At 35.8% G+C, this 19,718-nt stretch overlaps 1 protein-coding gene across 1 annotated transcript in view; it reads right to left on the bottom strand.

The window, feature by feature from the left end:
- Positions 1–19,718, bottom strand: part of BAZ1B (bromodomain adjacent to zinc finger domain 1B) — a 60,497-nt gene that overhangs the window by 4,096 nt on the left and 36,683 nt on the right. Inside the window, exons 10-16 of the mRNA XM_036225363.1 lie at positions 18,289–18,397; positions 16,902–17,000; positions 14,014–14,191; positions 12,217–12,399; positions 5,319–5,466; positions 4,095–4,242; positions 2,148–2,260 (exon numbers count right to left, since the gene is read on the bottom strand). Of these exons, the coding sequence (XP_036081256.1) occupies positions 2,148–2,260; positions 4,095–4,242; positions 5,319–5,466; positions 12,217–12,399; positions 14,014–14,191; positions 16,902–17,000; positions 18,289–18,397 (978 nt within the window). The remainder of the gene's footprint in view (positions 1–2,147; positions 2,261–4,094; positions 4,243–5,318; positions 5,467–12,216; positions 12,400–14,013; positions 14,192–16,901; positions 17,001–18,288; positions 18,398–19,718) is intronic.

Below are 19,718 nucleotides of genomic sequence, written 5' to 3'. Positions count from 1 at the left end.
TAACAAGGCACTTTAAAGGTAGCAGTAATAGATTAAGAATGGATACCTTTCATCAACTGCCAAAGATCTTTTAAGAGTCTCTTCAGAAGGTCAGTGCCTTCAGTACTCTGGCCCTACCCTGTTCAAGTTACTCTAGCGAATGAGGCCCTTGAAGGAGTCAAATGTGAACTGACTCAGGAGAAGAGGCCTTTTCCTGCAGCTCAAGCTCAACCTGAGATGGTGTAATGTATTTACATGTGAGAGGAATTTTATTGTAGAAGAAATACTGCTTCCTAATTCCCAAAGTTATCCTAAACTCACCATCACAATCTTTTCAGAGAAAAGCTGATATTTATGTGAAATACTTATGCAAAGTCTTCTTCATTGAATTCAATTTAGGGCTAGCCCCAGTCCTGCTTTCTTGCATTTCTGAAAACCATAGACAGTGGGTCACTTCCATAAGAAACCGCCCAGGGTCCCCAAGGAGAGAATAAAGAACACAAAAGCACCCAAGACTACTTGGGAGAAATTGAGGTGTCTCAAGTTTATAATAGGTGCTCAATGTTAGATGAACCAACATTTTCTCAGGAAGCAGTGCTCCTTAAAGATTAACTCAAGGTTTCCCCACAAAACAAAATTTCCCTAGAAAGTTGGGAGGTGACATTTGGACAGAGACAGAGGTATACATAGGCAATAATACAACCAATTAATAAACAATGTTCTATATTCTACTTCTGGACCATGATAACCCTCCATTGGCTATTTTAGGGTCTCTAGCTCAAGATCAGCCTAGGAAAAGAATAAGAAGCTGATAGCAAGGATGAAATTTGGGATGCTAGGGATAGCCACCAACACACTGACTTGAGTTGCACTAGGGAACAACATCTTTGGTGGCCTAAAAGGCAAAGCAGACAAAAAGCTCTGAGATACCAAATACTTTCTTCATTCTTTTGGCAGATAAAGCCCTCCACCCTGGAAAGGAAACAATTCTTTGGAAAGAGAGCAACAACTCAGAAGTGGAAAGCAACAATTAGTTTGAAAAGAAATAAATCAGCACATTGCTATATTAAGAATCTGTTCCCAGACAAACGTGCCTCTGAATCTCAACTTCCGGGAAGTAGATGCCAGCAGATGCCAGCCTCTATGTCATGCAGGGTTAATGGACTGCTTATCTCCTCACCCTGGATACCTGGAAAATCATGCCTTGTGAATAAACAAAAGGAGCCCAATAGGAAAGGGAGAAACTGAGGTGTCCCAAATTAAAAGCTTGAGGGACTGCAGAAACAGGAGCAGGTGTACAAATCTGAAGCCCTCAGGTTTTGGCAGCACCACTGCAATAAGAGACTGGTCATGCCAAACATTCTCTCTCTGCTTATACCAAGTCTGAGCGTTCAGAGTGCTATGATCTTGGGAACTGAACCATCCCTTCAAAAGCTCATCAAAATCTTGATCCATGGTCTCTTTTCTACTAATGTACAAAGGGTCTATTTTGGAAAGAGGAGAGCTGTTTAAAGGGGTAGATTGCAGAACTTTAGGCTTAACCCTGACAATGGTAAGACTCAGACTCATGAAATATAAACATGAAAATAACAGTCAACATGGTGAGAGTAAATGAAAAGGCTTTTTTCTCCCATTGGCACCTAGTGCCAAACAAATCTGAACCTTTCTAACACCATTACACCTAAACCATGGAAAACCAGTATTCCTTTTTCAAACTAGCAAAGCTACAGCCCTACACACTATAAGGAAGAGAAAATCACTGTAACCAGAGAAAAAAAAAACTTCTCTGAAAGCAGCACTGCACCAGAGGCCAAAAGAACTATTAGATGGCAATGGGCCTAGACCTTCTTTATCCTTTGTCCCCAGACAACGAAGGGTTCAGAACTAGCAGACTTGTTATAAAACATACTTGGGACCTTGAATTCCACTAACTATTGGACCACATGGATCTACCATAAATTGACATTCTTGAGACCAAGCTATCCAACCTCCTACTAGGAAGGCAGTTAAATGGCACGCATCTTGAAAACCATGTTAAACCATAGCAGTGGAGTCACGAGAACAGCCACAACATGTAAGAAAATGACATGATGGCAATGGTGAATATGTCTTGCCAAGTAAGCTGAAAAGACTGTGTGGTTAACTAAGAAGGCAAACTGAATACTTACATCGCAAACCAGCCACCTCATAATCTTCTTCTTCTTCTTCTTCTTCCTCTTCTTCCTCTTCATCGCTCTCATCATCTTCACTGTCCTCAGAGGCAGACTCTTCAGTATAATTCCTGTGAGGTGGGAAAAGCATGTAGGGAACATGGTTCTAGGTCAAAGTGTTCCTACGGGGATAATAAAGTCCCATAGAGATTCCAGCAACTCTTTCTTCTTCTCAAACTAGACAGATTTTATTGTGAGGGAAGGGACCCTGAATCTAGGCCATGACACAGGAAACAGAATAAAAAACTAAGCTTCAACAGCATACCTCCTCCACCAGGTCCCAAGTGCTTTGATTAAGACACCAATGGCAATAGAACTCAAGACCAAAATGCAACCCCACTCCCTCTGCGCACAAAACAATACGAAACTCTTATTCCTCTTATCTCACAAAAACAGCCAGATAATGTAACATTTCAGATATTAAAATGTGTCCCCAACTCTGGGTGGACTGAAAGAATAAAAGCCCAGACAGGTGTTACTCCACCTTGATGGCCCCCTTCCAGGAGCTAAAACAGCTTGCAGATGACCATAACATCAAAGCAATGGTAATCCCAGCTCAGACAGCTGGTCCAAAGCCCCACTATTTCAGAGTAGCATGCCTCATCTCTCTAAGTGTAGCTGGAATGGAGTGAGAAATAACCGAGTAATACTATTAGGTGGGGTCAGGATCAAACAATTCTACCCTTTCAAAGAGAAACCAAGCCAGAGTGCCTATAAGCTGCCCTTTTACAACCTTAAATTTCAACGTGAAAAACAACAGTATTATCTTGGCAAATATTAGGTACCTCCTCCTTATGAGGCCCTGTGTTTGGCCTTATTGGAATTATGGTGAAGAAAAGGAGCACCATCTCTAATCTCAGGGCACTAACAATCTCATGAGAAGACAGTCATGTATAAAACTAATCATAAAAGCAAGATGCAACAAAACATTCTTTTAGAGATTGAAAATTCAGTGGGAATACAGAGGAGGAACAATTAATTCTAAGGATGTAAGGACATTTCAAAAGAGCAGTGAAATTTTCGGTAGGTTGTGGCCAGTTTACCCAGGTGGGAGTTCTGAGAAGAGGGAATATTCTCAGTTGGGAGGAAAGCACAAGCAGCAAGGATATACAGTGAACAGTCTGTAACAGGGACACAAACATGGGAACAAAGGCTCATAAAAACACATGTCAGTATTGTATAACAAAAGTCTCAAAAGTTAGGCTAGGGAGTTTGGAGTTTATTGACGAAGCAATGGAAAGACTGAAGTTTTTGAATAAAGAAAGTGACTTAAGCAGATCCTTCTTTGCCTTATGTAAACCATTCTGGTACCGCCACAAAAGTTGGAAGGATAAAAGGGAGAAAGATATTAGGTAAAGAGTTGAGAAGCCAATGAAGAAGCCCAGTAAGAGATGTAGGAGGACCAAATGACAACAGGGATCTTGGAAAATGGACAGCAGGAGATTTATTCATTAGATATCTGGACGCTGATTTGATAACATCTGGCAAATGAATATGACTATAGAAGAGGGAGAGAAAGATGTCTAAGTTGACACCAAAGTTCTAATCATGATTAAGGAAGGGAAATAATAAGAATGGATAAGAAAGGTAAATTTTAGCAGGAGTTTTAGCAGTGGGTGGTTGTAGAAGTAATCACAAATTAAAAACAGAGTGAAAGCAAAGCAGAGGAAAAGTTATTTTAGAAGGCACGGTCAAGAAGACAGAGAACATGGCTGGTAGTAAAAAGTAGAAATGTCAACATTAGGCTAAAATTAAAACAGAGCCCTTTGAGCTTCTATTATAATACCTTAATGAGCAGGCTCTATACCCAAAGATGAACTTAAAGGTCCTTAGAATCATTCCATTTGAATAACTAAAGCTAATTATAACAGCTACTTACTCATTTTTAAAAGAAGAAATTCTCACCTGCCACGGGAGTTGCGCCTGGCAGTAGCAGGCTGGCAAGCTGGGCACTGCCACTCACCATCTGGTACTTCATAGAGGGCCGGCCTCAGACAAAACAGGTGGAAGGCTTTATTACACTCGTCACACAAGATCAGTTTGTCATCCTCACCTGCAAAGAGATAAAATTGTATAGCGTTGTCAGGAGCATAGCAACAGTCAAGGAGTTGTTAAGAAAGAGCCATTCGCCTTCAACACCAATTAAGAACAAATGTTCTAGCATAGTGCTAGTCCATTTTTTAAAAAATGCAGCCATTTTCTGAAAAGAAATATAGCACAAATTAGACCATATGAAATTTAGGGCTTAGGTCTTCTGACTCATATCCCAAAATCTATCCAGGGCTAAGACAGGACAGTTAATATTTACTAAGTAGCAGCAGAAACCAAGTGATGACAGGAAATTTTGTTGCTCCTTTGGCACTAAGAAATGAATGTGCCATGAAGTATTATATTTTTTACCCTTCCTCCTCCTGGACCCCCTAAACACTTCCCAACTCATTCATATGTGATATGGTTTTCTTAAAACACTTGGTTTCCCTACATTTGAAAATACACTGAACCAATTTAACATGGTCCTTTCCCCTCTCCAACTGTCATTATAAGTCAGTTTTCAAAGCAACCGAATGATTTTATACAGGGCTTTTCATTCTTGGAAATTAATTTCTAACCTAATTCACAAGATAACTTCAGCTACTGGAGAGTTAATCACTGGGAAGGCTTTTAGCTGTGAAATTCCTTTTACACATTATAAGTGTTCTGTCAGCATTAAATAGTACCAAATGCCTTGCTTTGGAGGACTCAGGGCTGGAAAGCCCAAACCTGAGTATTCTTCACAATGTACAAGTACTGCCCTCTGTTGGTAGCACCTTCTTACTTCATGAATAACTAAAATTCATAGATGATAAAAGGAATTAAAATGTCTAAGTTAACTATTTTTGCTACCTATAGAAAATTTAAAGATTAGAGAGATCAACTGCTCTTATTTTCTATTCAAAATTGAGTAACAAAGGGCCTGGTTTGATTTGCTGGCATGTGATTTCAAGGACTAGCACTTTATAGCCCAGAAAATAAAATCTGTCCCACATTTAAACTCTGTGTACACAGAATTTTTTTAGGGAAGAAGAGACCAGGAGAATGGAAGTCTTAGTCCCCAATATACTCAGATAAACAACTTTGATCTGAATATACCTTTCTTTCGACAAACTTTGCATCTAGCATTTTCTGCTGACATATCCCACTTGATACAGGCATCAAGCATCCCAAGCAGAACATGCATTCTGGAAAAAGTCTGAGCTTCACGGATTGCTGTCTTCCATTTTTCCAGAGCAGATGCAACCTAAACAGAGACCAAATCAGGCCGGCATTACTACAATGACCTCAAAGATATGAATTTTTCACATAGTACTGACAAGAGTACACTGAAAGAGGACTAGGAACAGGTAAAGATACAAGAGCATTCTGAGTACATTTACCTCCTAGAGCTCCTCCAGTCTAACTCATTTATGGAAGAAATCACCGCTCTGAAGTGTTAAAAAGAACTTGCCAAAGTTCACACAAAGCATTAAAGGGGGTAGGGGAAGGTAAATGACTAGAGACAGGTCTCTTCTAGTGAAAACACCTTCTGGATTCAGTGTCATTTAAAAGCAAGAATACTTGTTTAAATGCTAGTATGCAACAATGTCAGATAGTTAATAGAACTTTGGTTAACAAGAATCAGTTTCTACACTAACATGACATACTACCAGATTACAGGGCCTAGAAATAATAAATAATATCTATAAAACATTCTACAGCCTTAAAAAAGTATTAAGTACTGATATAAAATATCCATCTTGACTTTATCACCAAGTTCTAACTTGAGGTGAAAAATGTAAAGTCCCAGGGGTTAGCCTGACTTCATTCTGAGTAGTTAGTAACTCTCAGTATAACCTGCACTGCCACTTTCAATCATCAGAAAATGCAATTAATTCAGAATCAGCCAAGCAAAACATAGTCACGGTGGTAGAAAATATAATCAAGAATTTTAATGATAAACACAACCTTCTTCCTTATAAAATATACATTCTAAGGAGAAATGGAAATAACACTTTAGGATAAGACATTTAACTTTATTACTGTTTTATTAGTCAAAAGGTAGTGTTTTTGATGTTTCAAAGCACTTCCTGCCTAAATGATTAGGTGAGCATCCTTGTAAACAAATGCAAATGTGGGGGATACAATTCTCAGATAGTCAGAAAACAACACAGACAAGGTAAAACTTAGGCAATTCACCAAAAGCAGGAGGCTAGGTTATCTTAGTATCATCAACTTTGTGGAGGTCATATTGCTTAACCTCAGTCAGTCATGACTGAGGTTATCAACCCTTGCTGCTTTTACCATTCAGCAGACACCACCAGTGCTGGATTTCACTCCTCTGCCCCAAGAAGAAATCTGTAACAAGTAAAACAGTTTTCCTCCTACTGAAAGGCCAGTTAACCTGGAAGGCCATAGGCTTTAAAATAAAGCAGCAAGTGACAAAGATACTTGAGCTACTTCTGAAGCTGCGGTCTGAAGGTTGAGGAAGAAAAACTAATGCTGCCCTTTCTCTTTTCTATAAAAATAGAAAATCAGAGAGTCTTGCAGGTATAAATTTATGAATAACAAGAATAATATAAACGCACCAAAACACTCTATTTAAGAGGGTGCTAAAGTTGTAGTGGATACTGATTCACTCGTTCCTTACTCCAACCTCCAAATACAGATATTTCAACATCTGCCTTTGAAATACAGAATTTCCTTCCTTCCCTGTCCAGAGCTCCTCAGTAAAATGTGAGGTCCATTATGACAGCTGTCTCACTGGTCTTCTTCCCCTAATGTAATAGAGCTACCATATGGTACCAAGACTCTCAATGTAATAATGACCCAAGTCTCTTCAATGAAATATAAATTTTAAGATTTTAGGTTCAGTTCTTAAAAAGAGTACAACTGAAAAATGGCAGAGTGACTAAAATGGGCTTTGCTGCCATCTAGTGGACAATCAGATGTATACAACTATTCAAGAAAAAGTCATATCAGCTTACAGTACTGCTTTTTTACTTCCTGAAGTTATTTCCTATAATTATAAATCTGGGTTCTCAATAGCTTGCCTGGCCTTATTAACTGAAGATATCTTAGAAATAAACTTATTTAATTTCATTTTTAAAACATTTATTGAGATAAAATTTGCATGTTAAAGTATACAGGTCAATGGTTTTTCACATATTTATAGAGTTGTGCAACTATCAAGATAATCTTAACTTTAGAACATTTTCATCTCCCCAAAAAGAAACTTGTACCCATTAGCAGTCATTCCCCATTCCCTACCTTAACCCACCACTCCCCCAGCCCTAGGCAACTACTAATCTACTTTCAGTCTATAGATTTGTCTATTCTGGACATTTCACGTAACATGTACGCTTTTGTGACTGCTTCTTTTACTGAGCATAACGTTTTCTAGGTTCACCCACATCACAACATGTAACGATAGTTCATTTCATGTTAATTACTGAGTAATATCCATTGTTTGGATGTATCACATTTTGTTTATCCATTAATCATAATGGATACTTGGGTTGTTTCCATTTTTGGCTATGAATGTTTCTGCACATTTGTGTAATGTTTGCTTATTATTTTTCATGGAAAGAAAGCTTGTCCAATGTCTCATAGCAATTTGGGCCAATTTATCCCCAACCCTATCCTGTTATACCTACTGAGTTATATATCTAGACCAGCTTAGACCCCAACCAGCATTGAATTATGAGGGTAAAAACATTAGGCACATGATCTGATAGAACATCCTGGTCTTCTCTCTTGGCACAAAATTCCAAACAGGCCAACATATTAAAAAATTTTTTAAAAGATTTTTAAAAACCCTACCATATTCAAGACAGTGTTTTTAAAAACAGATCAACAACAGCAAGACAAAGTTTTGACATTCAACACTGGTGGCACCCAGTAAATATTCTGTCATGCTATGTTACTAGGAGGTGAAAAATCCAAATTCTCTAGTATGTTTAAATAAAGGTGGTCCCAAGTTAGAAGCGGGTATAACAGAATCAAGAAGAAGCCAGTTTATATGCAAGTCACCGTTAATCTCTTTGCTTAACAGTAAAAAGGCAGCATCATATCTTGGCAAAATTATGAGGCTTCGGACTACATTCTTCCACAAAAGAATGTATAAAATTGAAAACATATAATCAGGTTGTCGGGACAAATTCATCTAGGACATAACAGAACCCAGGATTCCGCCGAATTATCCAATGTCTTCCCATTTTACACAATAAAAAGAAATAAGCAGTAAATATTTGAAATCATCAACTATTACAAAAAGAGATTTCAGAGAGAATCTACTTTTATACACAAGGAAACTAATGCCCAGTTTAGAGATAAATATTAGCTCATGCAAGAAGGTAGTGCCAGATGAAAAAACCCTGGCCTCATATGAAGTGGAAACCTTTAAAGCAAAGGACAGTGGAAAATTTCTTAGCTGTGGCAAAGCTGACCTTCGGTGGAGAACTAAAGGGCATAATGCTATTTTAATGAAGAACACTGCTGAACTACTCAATAGGCAACCTAATTGATTTTCCAAGAAACTCTCCCATGTTTTCCATTTGTGTAGTGTGTGTCTGGGCCTCAAGGTTAAACCTGCAAAAAGTGCTCGTATTTTCTTCCCCAATCAAACTAAGAATAAAGTTTCATATGACAAGCTAAGAAGAGGTTACTTCACTATGGGATTGAATACTAAAACAGACAATCAGAATTCTACATCTGTTAGTTCTCAATAAAAAAGCTTTACAGGTAAAGAAATGGCAAAGAAAGGTCACATCAAGAAAGACTCTTCTGTATGAAACTGAGTTAAAAATAAAACCCACCTTGTACTCATCATGGCCAAAAATTATGTCTAATGAGAAGAGATTTAGCAAGGAGACTTAAGCAACTGAAGTCTTAGATTTCATCTAGAAAATCACCAAGATGGCATATAATCATTAAAAAGAACACATTAAAGAAAGAACCAAATCCTAGTACAATAATGATATGTGTGAAGTCTCTGAGGTTATGTTATGAATTAGTAGTTAAACCTTCATCTGAGTCTAAGTTCTCTGCTTACCTCTTCCCCAAAACGATCTTCTTTGTATCATATATTACCCTTGGCTTCAGGAAGAAGAAACTTAGGGGAACATGACAACTGTATTTCAAATAACTGAGGAGCTTTGGAGAGTAGACTTAGTCTGTGTAAACTGGGAGGGTAGCTGTCAATAACAAGAAGGCCAAGTTCAGCTCAATCTATCAAAGCCTATGACCCCGGCCATGAACTGATTAACTCCAATTTATTCTTCAAAACCTAGCTGATACGTTCTCACCTCTGGGAAGTTTTTCTAATCTGCTCTAGGTATCCCTCCCTCACAGGTGAGCCAAGTACTGCTCTTTCATCATCAGTACTTGTCACACTACTATAACCATCTCTCACACTCAAACTAAGTTCCTTTTGGACAGACTTCTGGCTTCTCTCATCACTGTAATCTCCAGACTTATCACAGCGACTGGCACAGGCAAACCTTTACAAGTTGTTTGTCAAAGAAGAAAAGAGAAAGAAAAAGATCGAGAAATCAAAAATAAGGGAAAGTATTCCCTTGGCTAATGGTTGGGACCTCTCAGTGTAATGTTTTCAAATTCTTAAGTAATCTGAAGCAGACATCTAATACAAACAAAAACAAAAACAAACAAAAAAACAAACAAAAACACCAACAGAGCTGCTAATAAAGAAAAACCAAAGACAACATCAACATAATATTCATCAGTAAGGAATTTAAGATGTTAGAAAAACAAACACACATCAGGTAGATCTACATGGACTCACAGGGAGAGGGGACAGATGCTCAGGATATGTTGATGAGTAGAAAAACCGTAGAACTTTATGCAGAGGATTCCATTCTGTAAAAATCCAACAAACTCATCTTTGTATGTATATAGAAAATAAATCAAACTATTAGAGAGTGATATTCTTAGGGAGTAAAGTTAGAATGAAGTTGTTTCATATTTTACTTACCTCTCTCATTTGGTTTACTTACAATGAGTATGCTACTTTTAAAATTAAAAAACCAAAAAACTGGATGTCCACATATAAAAAAATGAAGTTGGACTCATACCTTTTAGTGCCTACAAAAATTAACTCAAAATAGATCAAATATCTAAATGTTCAAGCTAAAACTATAAATCTCTTTGAAGAAAACATAGGGGAAAAGCTTCATGACATTGGATTTGGCACTAATTTCTTGACCATGACACCAAAAGCAAAGGCAACAAAAGAAAGAGATTAGAACTTCATCGAAATTTAAAACTCTTGGGCATCAGAAGATAGTATACTACAGAATGAAAAGGCAGCTCAGGAATGGGAAGAATGTATTTGCAAATCATATAACTGATAAAGGATTACTACTGAGATAATATAAAGAACCGTACAACTCAACAACAAAAATCCAAACAACTCAATTAAAAAATAGCCAAAGAACTAGAATAGACATTTATCCAACGATAGAAAATAGCCAAGAAGCACAAGAAAAGATGCTCGACATCACTAATCATTTGGAAAATGCAAATCAAATCCATGAGATACTTCGCACCCTAGGCTACTGTCAAAAGAAATAGAACATAACAAATGTTGGCAAAGATGTGGAAAAATTGGAATCCCCGTGCGTTACTGGTAGGAATGTAAAATAGTGCAACCACTATGGAAGACATTATGGCAGTTCCTCAAGAAATAGAGAGAAAGCTAATCTATGCTAAGATTGACTATTTATCAATATTTTGATAACCTGTAAGTTCTGTGATGTCTTTTGTCTTGCATCTCTTTGTCTACCTGTATATCAGTAACTTATAAAGAATCTTTGTAGTCTGCATTTAAATGACTTCAATACATTTCAGTTCCACTTTTTTATTTGACCCAAAGAAACATTAAAAAGGTCTTGAACACTGCTAGTGTGTTTTAGAAGCCTGAAGTTAGTAAGATGAAACCCAACATCAAGAATTAAAAGCAAGTAACTCATGTGGAAGGAATGTAAGGAAGAAAACATTGGGTGGTTTGGCTAGAGCATAATTAGTACACAGAGCATTAACTAGATTCTCTGGTTTTCAAAAAACTGAATTGCAACAATTTTTTGATGTGCTACTTTAATTTTTTAGTAGCAAATAAATGTGTGTATAAGGATCTTATTAAAATTTGAGGCATAAAAAATGTAAACAGAATTCCTATTTAATCCAGTAATTCTACTTCTGGGTACATACCTAAAAGAACTGAAAGTAGGAACTGGAACAGATATTTGTAATCCATGTTCACAGCAACATCATTCACAATAGCCAAATAGTGAAAGTGACCCAAGTGTCCGTCCACAGACAAATTTAAAAAATGTGGTATATACACACAATAGAACACTACTCAGTCTTAATAAGAAATTTTGGCACATGCTACAACATAGATGAACTCTGAAGACATAAAGCCAACTTAAGACAGTCACGAAAAGACAAATATTCTATGATTCCACTTATATGAGGTGCCTAGAACAGTGAAATATACAAACACAGTAAGGAAAATGGTGGTTGCCAAGGGTTGGGGGTGGGGACAAAACGGGTATACTCTAGTGTTTATAATGAACATAGTTTCAGTTTGGGAAGATGAAAAAGTTCTAGAGATGGATGGTGGTGACAGTAGCAGAACAATGTGAATGTACCTAATGACGTAGACCTGTCATTATTTATTCTTTAAAAAGAATAAAATGTTAAATTGTTTGTTATGAGTATATTTTTAAAAAATTTTAAGAACTACAATACCTTTTAAAAAAGGAATCAGCTCTGGTAAGGTGGACGGGGAGCACTCTGACCTATTCTATTACTCAGCCCTAGAGGCAGGGCTATACTCCACAGACCAGACTGCAAACCACAAAATTTAGTGAAAATGACAAAAATGGAACACTGGCTAAGGGAACAGTGCTTACAATAGCATAGGGTCAGACTATTAAAAACAAATCACATTCTTCTAAACAGTTATAAAACTACATCTTCATTAACTAGATACCTTTGCTTCCTCTGCCATTTTTTTCTCTTCATCCACCTCTTCAGTCTTTGCTGAATCCTCACTTTGGAGTTTTCTTCTCTTTTGCTTGGGAGCCATGAAGCCTTGCAGAAATTTCTTTATAACACTGGCTTGAAGAGCAATTACACACTCACCAAAATCTTTCAGTTTCTCTAATGAGATCACCTACAGGAATTGGTTTAAAAACCATATTGAGAGAAAGGCCAAGAGAAAAATGAAAGGAGACTATCCTTGACTGCATTCAAGTCAACCTAGACCACAACAGGTCACATAAAATTAATTTATCTGGATTCTTCAGTTCAACAGATGGCTTATGCATTTAAAAGTAGCTGATTACTTCCATCTCCTCAATGAAGGGATCCACGAGATGCTGAAACTTGTCCTACTTAAAGAAGTTAGTCAACTCATCCATTCACTCAGTAACTGAGTATCTATTATGTGTGAGCTATAGTCACAAGGCAAAGAAAAACTGAGAAAGAAAAAAAATTTTCTGACCTTTTGGCTTATCAACTATAAACCAAGTAATATGCTTTACATACTTTACCTCATCTAAGCCTGACATTATTTTATGAATGAGGAAACAGAAGCTAAATCGCTTTGATCTAAATCATGTTCTTAAATACCAAACACTACCTTCTCAGTCACATAAGACTTACCAATTAAAAGATATCATTTTATGACCACAAAGGGAAACAGAGTGATGATACCCAATGTTAGCAAGGTATGGGCCTGGGTTTGGCACAAAGTAGGCAATTATTTGCTAAATAAAAAAGTAAATATAATATCTGAAAATGGCAGTGCTTTGGGTTGAATAATTCTTCAAAAGATCATGTAAAAAACATAACGATGTTTAAATTCTTTTCCCCAGGAAATGTACCAAGAATTCATAACCCAACTAATTTAAAAGAAAAAAGATGCATATATAAGATACATATATAATTCGCTAATAGCAAAGAAATATAAACTTTGAGAATAAAAGATTTAAAATCCTATCGACTCCATGGGTTATTATGAACCCTAAAAGGATACAGACTAAAATAAATAAAAAGTGTTTATAAATTAGAAAAACTGGGAGAAAAGATGTAACTGCTCATAAAAATCACACAACTGTAATACACATGCTACAATGCATATGAATAATTTTAAAAGACTCATAAATATTATGTGAAGTTGATATGAACTTTATTATTTAAAATCAATATAAAACATTTTACAATAATAATTGATAAATAGTATTTATTCTCCAATCTTCTCTCTAGCTTTGACACCTAAACCTAAAGTGGAACACTGGGGCTTTTATGGGTCCTACTGAGCAGTAAACAACAGGACTAAAAATAGGCCTTGAAATGGACTCATCAAACTGAATGAGTGTTCACCGACATAAGCATAACTGTACTGAGATCATCAGGTATTAAGAATGGACAAAAACAGGATACACAAACATGTTTCACACTTTAAAACACAGCACCACATAGGAACAGACATTAAATAATGTTATGGGACTATGGCTCCAATATCGGTTTTCATTCAACTTAATAGAAAACCTCTTTTTAAACAAAGATTCTGAGCCAACTATTAGATTTTTCTAGATACCAGAAGATGACAAAGGAAAAATATCTTAAGTACATAGAGAAGTTTCAGTTCTACACATGTCTTTCAAGAGAGACCTAAACATATGATTTCCAGGATCATTTGGGGAAGTCAAAAACAATATCAAGAACAATTCCAAATTGGGTTTCCATAAGCAACAGATTTCAGTGTGTTTTTGTATGTTCTTACCCGAGCTTCAAATTCTGATGTTTCTTCCACATAACCAAGACCCCCCTTTTGTAACCTTGTTGCAACTTCAATGAGATCACTACGAAGAAAGTTTAAGAGCTCCTGGTTGCCATCGCAAGATTTTAGACCCAAATTTGGCTTCCGGGCCAGATGAATAGAATGAATAATGTCCTGATACCTAGAAAAGTTGAGGCAAGGGGAAGGGGGAATAAATAAACTTTTGAAGATGGTCTATAAATTTCAATTACCTGAATGACATGTTTCATTTCTACATGACATGTTTAATCTCTCTGGTGTTTTTTAATATCTCATGTTTCTTACATACATTTTCAAATTTCTCTTATTCTTGATTCATTTTAAAAACACATTTTACTCTATATTTGATAAATTCCAATATATGAAGTGGGTTGGTATTCTTAGCTTTCATCCATGGTACCTGGGGTTTGTATATTTTTTAACATTTTTACCATGAGTACTTGGAATTTTATCTGTGGGAATTCTTTGAGGCCTGGTTTGAAGCTGTGCTCCTCCAGAGGGAATGTGCATTTGCTTATGTCAGCTGCCAAAATTGCTACCAATCCAAGACAACTTTAAATCATCTGCCTGAAATTCTTCGCAACACAGTAGATATAAGATTCAACTGAAAACCTAAACAAGGACCTTCAAGTTCACTCTTACACTAAAGATTAACCCTCTGAGGCCCCAGGAAAGGACTCCAATAAGACTGTCCACCCTGAGTGAGCTGGGCCATAAGCTTTACTGTTGGCTTCCTACACCAAAATTAAAACTAAAGCTCAAAAGTCATCTGACTACTAACTTCTCTATTCTTTCTAAAGAATAAGCGTTTTAAATATTATTTTCCTCTGAATACAACTTCATTGTGTTTCACTGGTTTTCTTATAAAGAATTTTCCTTTTGTTGTTTTCTAGATACGACATAATTTCCTTTTTACTTCTTCTTTGATCTAAGTGTTACCTACGAATATATTTAACTTACTACCAGTTAAGATCTTTTTAGCCTTCTTTAAATAATTTCTAATTTTACTGTAATCTGATCAGAGAATGTATCCTGAAACATTCAACTTTTTAAATCTGTTGATTTTGTTTCTGTGGCTAAGTATACGATAAATTTCTATAAATGTCCAACGAACCAAACCAAAAAATTATTTCTTTATGCTTCCAATTGGCCTAGTTATCTTTTTGTACTTTTAAAAAAATTCTTTTTTAAAATGAGCTATAACTGACTGTACATCCTTTAATTTATATCCTTCATCACTTTATGTATTTTCTTAAAAGTGTATATGTATATTTATGAATCTGAACCTCAAATATTGACATATTATCTTATCACCTTGTCCTCTCCTAGGGGAAGCAACTCAAATAACCACCACCAAGAGAGCAGATAATTAAATTGGGGGCAGATTCACAAATATTAGAGTCATGGAATATATAAAGGAAAATAATGGAGTTCAATTAAAAAAATGGATGGCTCTTTAGAGCTGTGTAAAGAGTGGTAAGTCCCAAAAGGTAAATACTATTTGAGTTTTTAAAAGGTTCAAAACCAAAACAAGGTAGGGTTATTTTTTAATGTTCAACAAAACCAAAGAAAAAAAGTACAAGTTTTATTTTTAATCCTGACGATCTCAAACCTTTTAATGGAAGGATTTGATCTGTTCACCTTTAGTGAATGGAATAAGTCCTTTCAATCTAACACATGTGCCTACAAATAATTTTAACAGAAGGAACATTGTAGAACTGAATTCTTTCATGATTCTGTTAACTGAGATTTTTCCCTTGTCTTTCTTAATTTGCCTAGTCACATCTGTATTAATACAGCATAATTCTGAACATAATTTTACATATTAAACAGTGGGCTAAAATCATTACCACTGATAAACACATTACCACTCACAAAAGTCGGGCACATTTGCCCAAATACATAATGAATGATATTTTCCTTCTCTCTTCAATCAAATCTAAATTTAACCATGAAAGTACAGTCAGAAATTGAAGGTGGCCTTAAGCCAAAACTTTGTTCTGGCTTTGATAGAAATAATGGCTAGAACAGGAAGGACACTAGCAAATCTAGATGGAGCTGATGCTAATGTTGTAGAGAACAGTTTTTATTTTGGGGTTGTTTTTTGAGATGCAATTCACGTAACATTAAACTCACTATATTAAAGCATACATTTGCAGTGGTTTTTATGTTGTGTAACCATCAAAACTACCTAATTCCAAAACATTTTCATAATCCCATAAAGAAACACCATACATGTTAAGCAACCATTCCCAATTCTCCCCTTTCCCTATCCCTTGACAACCACTAATCTACTTTGTTTATGGATTTGCCTATTCTGGATGTCTCATACAAATGGAATCATACAATATATGGTCTTTTATGTCTAGCTTCTTTGACTCAGCATTATATTTTCTAGTTTCAGCGACCATGTGTCAGTACTTCATTCCTTTTTATGGTTGAATTTATGGACATATGAACCACATTTTATTTATCTATCCATCCATTGATGGATATTTAGGTTGTTTTCATTTTTTAGCTACTTTGAATACTAACAGAATACTTTTGAACTAATGTGGAACTGCATTTGCAAAACAGCCTAACTAAAATGAGGCTTTCAGTGAGGTACATGGCATGCATTATTCAATGACTAATTCTGCTACCCTGTATATACATGGTTTAAAAGCACATTTTTTCAAATAAGCATGATGTGCCTTGGCAAATACCAAGCAAAAGGAATATAAAAGACTTATAGACATTTTTAAAAATTTGATTGATTTTACAGATAGCAAGAAAAAAAAAAAGCCTAAGATAGTTATAATATCTAATGCTGAAGAGAAGACAGATGTAAGGAAAAAGATGAAAATCCTTACCTTTTTTCTAGTCTCTCCTTAAGCTGACTTTCTCTTATTCCCTGAGGGTGAAGGCAGTTTAATAACTCATCCAGTTCCTTCTGACTATCACACAAAAACCTGTTGAGGCAAAACAGACCTAAATAATTCGGGGGAGGGGGAAATCAAACACGAAAAAGGATCAAGGGTAGTTGGTGGGATTTGGGAGAACAGGATCCCAAACTTGCTCACAACAAGAACTAATTTACTATGTCTCTGAGTTCTAACATTTACTTTATCCTTGGACAGTGGAACCAATGTTTTTAGAAAAACATAACGAAACAAATTTTATAAAGTTAACCCATTTCCCGTTTAGAAAAAAGTGCAGCTTACTGCCAGTGTTAATTTTATATAAACACGTTCTTTGAAGCTGAAGCAAATCTGACCAGTTTTTAATGTAAAAATAAAATATAAAAACTGTTCTTGAAGTTTTTTCTAAACAGAACTTGTCTCTAATCCTAATGTAACAGAAATGTATTATATTAATCAGATCCATCAAATCAATCTTCAACTAACAACTGCTTAAGAATGATGTCAACATCACGCGTAGGAATGCTACATTTTCTAGGATTTAACATTTTCAGCAATCGAGAATTACTATATTTTGTAAACGGAAATACCACTACTAAAAACAGAATGCTACAAATAGAACAATGTCCTTTGTTTCCAAAGACTATCAATATACCACAGCAATGCAAAAATAATAAAAGCGAGACATTTCGCGGCAAACTTTGGGGGTTAAGGTTAGGACTATAATCCGCAAATTATCTTGGGGTAAATGCTATAGCTGCTAGTGCCACTGGCGAGTATTCTCGCAGCAAACAGGAAATGGGTTAATAGGCACACTTGTCCATACACTTTCAAAGTATAAACTTATATCCAACAACAAAAGATAAATAAATGGTCATTACACCAAAGATGATCATAGTTAAAGCAGTTAATTAAGTCACAAAGCAGAAAGGGCCTTTCAAAATCTAGCTCCCTGCCTAAAAGAGAATTGACACAAAGAAAGATTAATGGCTGTGTACGTAACTTTTATTCTTTAATTAATGAAAAAGAAAATCGTAAATACTTCCATTACCAAAAAGACTGAAAAGTATTTCCAATGCTATATGATCTATCATATAATATACAAGGTTAAATTACAAGGCAGAAAAAAAAACCAAAATTTCAAACTTCTGAAAAAACAAGTATTTCCTTATCAAAAAATCAAGTCTGCTTTTAAAGCAATAAGTTTATATATCCAAGAAATCGAAGTCATACAAAATGATTTTAAGAGATAAATCATTAACTCATTGGTATTAGATTAAATACTTTCTCAACACTGAAAAGGAAAAAGAAAGAGCAACCAGATGAATGCTCACATTACCATAGGTTCTGTCCTTGTTTGGGTATGGTGGTCTCTACAGCACAGATTTCTGTTGCTTGTCCATGCTGTGTGTTCATGCCTACATTTTTGCCTAGGTTTGCTTTCTTACCTAAAAAAAATTTATAATTAGATAGAATATAGTAAATATCCAATTCCTAGTTTCAAACCTTAATAGTACACAGTACCAAAGCCAACAATGAATAACTACTATAAGCTTATCCCTGGAAGCTTCAAATGTCAGATATGATTAACTTTTTGTAAACCAGTTCCTACATACTAATATATGGCATTAATATAGATAGACCTTAGGCTTTTACCTGAAGCCTTACCTAATACAATTGGTTTGCTTTCCTGCTCTCATTCTCTCCCCTGAAATATTAACATTATAATCTTTTTTAGTCTTTTCAGTCAGGTCATTTTAAAGAGATCCTGCCATGTTGGAACTAAAAAACATGAAGCAAAAACATACACCAGATGCTCTATAAGTGAAAAGATTTGGATGCCAAGAAACACAGTCAGTCTCTCATTTCTTTGGAAGCTCTGTCTGAAGACGTTGACTTCCATTTATTGCTCTTCAACATAACTGGCCTCACCTGGGTATTTACAAAGCCTACCAGAACTAGATTTTTCTAAGTATTACAATCTAACACTTAATATAATTCAACACAAAAACACCTTAAATTGAAGTTTAGGGCTGTATGTTAATTTCCTTATTTAACAATATTGTGAGTTTGAATTACGAGTTCCTTTAAAATCAAGGAAAACTAAGTTTTAAAAAAAGATTTCTCAAAAAAAAAATAATCTAATATTTGAGAAGCAATTTTTAGTAGGTTGTAGGAAGTAGAGCTGGAAGGAAGTTTACAGATCATCTAACCCCAGTGGTTCTCAACTGGTAGCCACATTGCCTCCCCTGGGACAACTGGCAGTGTGGTAGTGTCTGGAGACATATTTGGTTGTCACTATTGATATCTAGAGCGTAAAAGCCAGGGATGCTGCTAAATATCTTATAATGCAGAGGACAATCTTTGTTCGAGGATAACAAAGAATTACTTGCCTGAAAATGTCAAAACTGAGGTTGAGAAAACCTGATCTAACCTAACTATTTAATCAAAAACTTTTATTTCAATTTCTTCCTTGCAATATTACACAGTTGACACCTGAACAAAAGAGGTTAGAGGTGCCAAACCCTTATGCAGTCAAAAATCTGCACATAACTTTTGACTCCCCTAAAGCTTAACTCCCTTCAGTATCCATGAGGGATTGATGCCAGGACCCCTCTTAGATACCAAAATCCAAGGATGCTCAAGTACCCTTTATAAAATGACGTAGTTGGTCTTTCACATCTGTGGACTCTCAACCATGGGATGGAAATAGTACAGGTATTTACTGAAAAAAGTCCACATATAAGTGGACTTGCACAGTTCAACCCT

Source organism: Rousettus aegyptiacus, unplaced genomic scaffold, assembly GCF_014176215.1.
Source record: "Rousettus aegyptiacus isolate mRouAeg1 unplaced genomic scaffold, mRouAeg1.p scaffold_m13_p_8, whole genome shotgun sequence".
Taxonomy (NCBI): Eukaryota; Metazoa; Chordata; class Mammalia; order Chiroptera; family Pteropodidae; genus Rousettus; species Rousettus aegyptiacus.
This window is presented reverse-complemented; position numbering and strand designations above follow the sequence as displayed.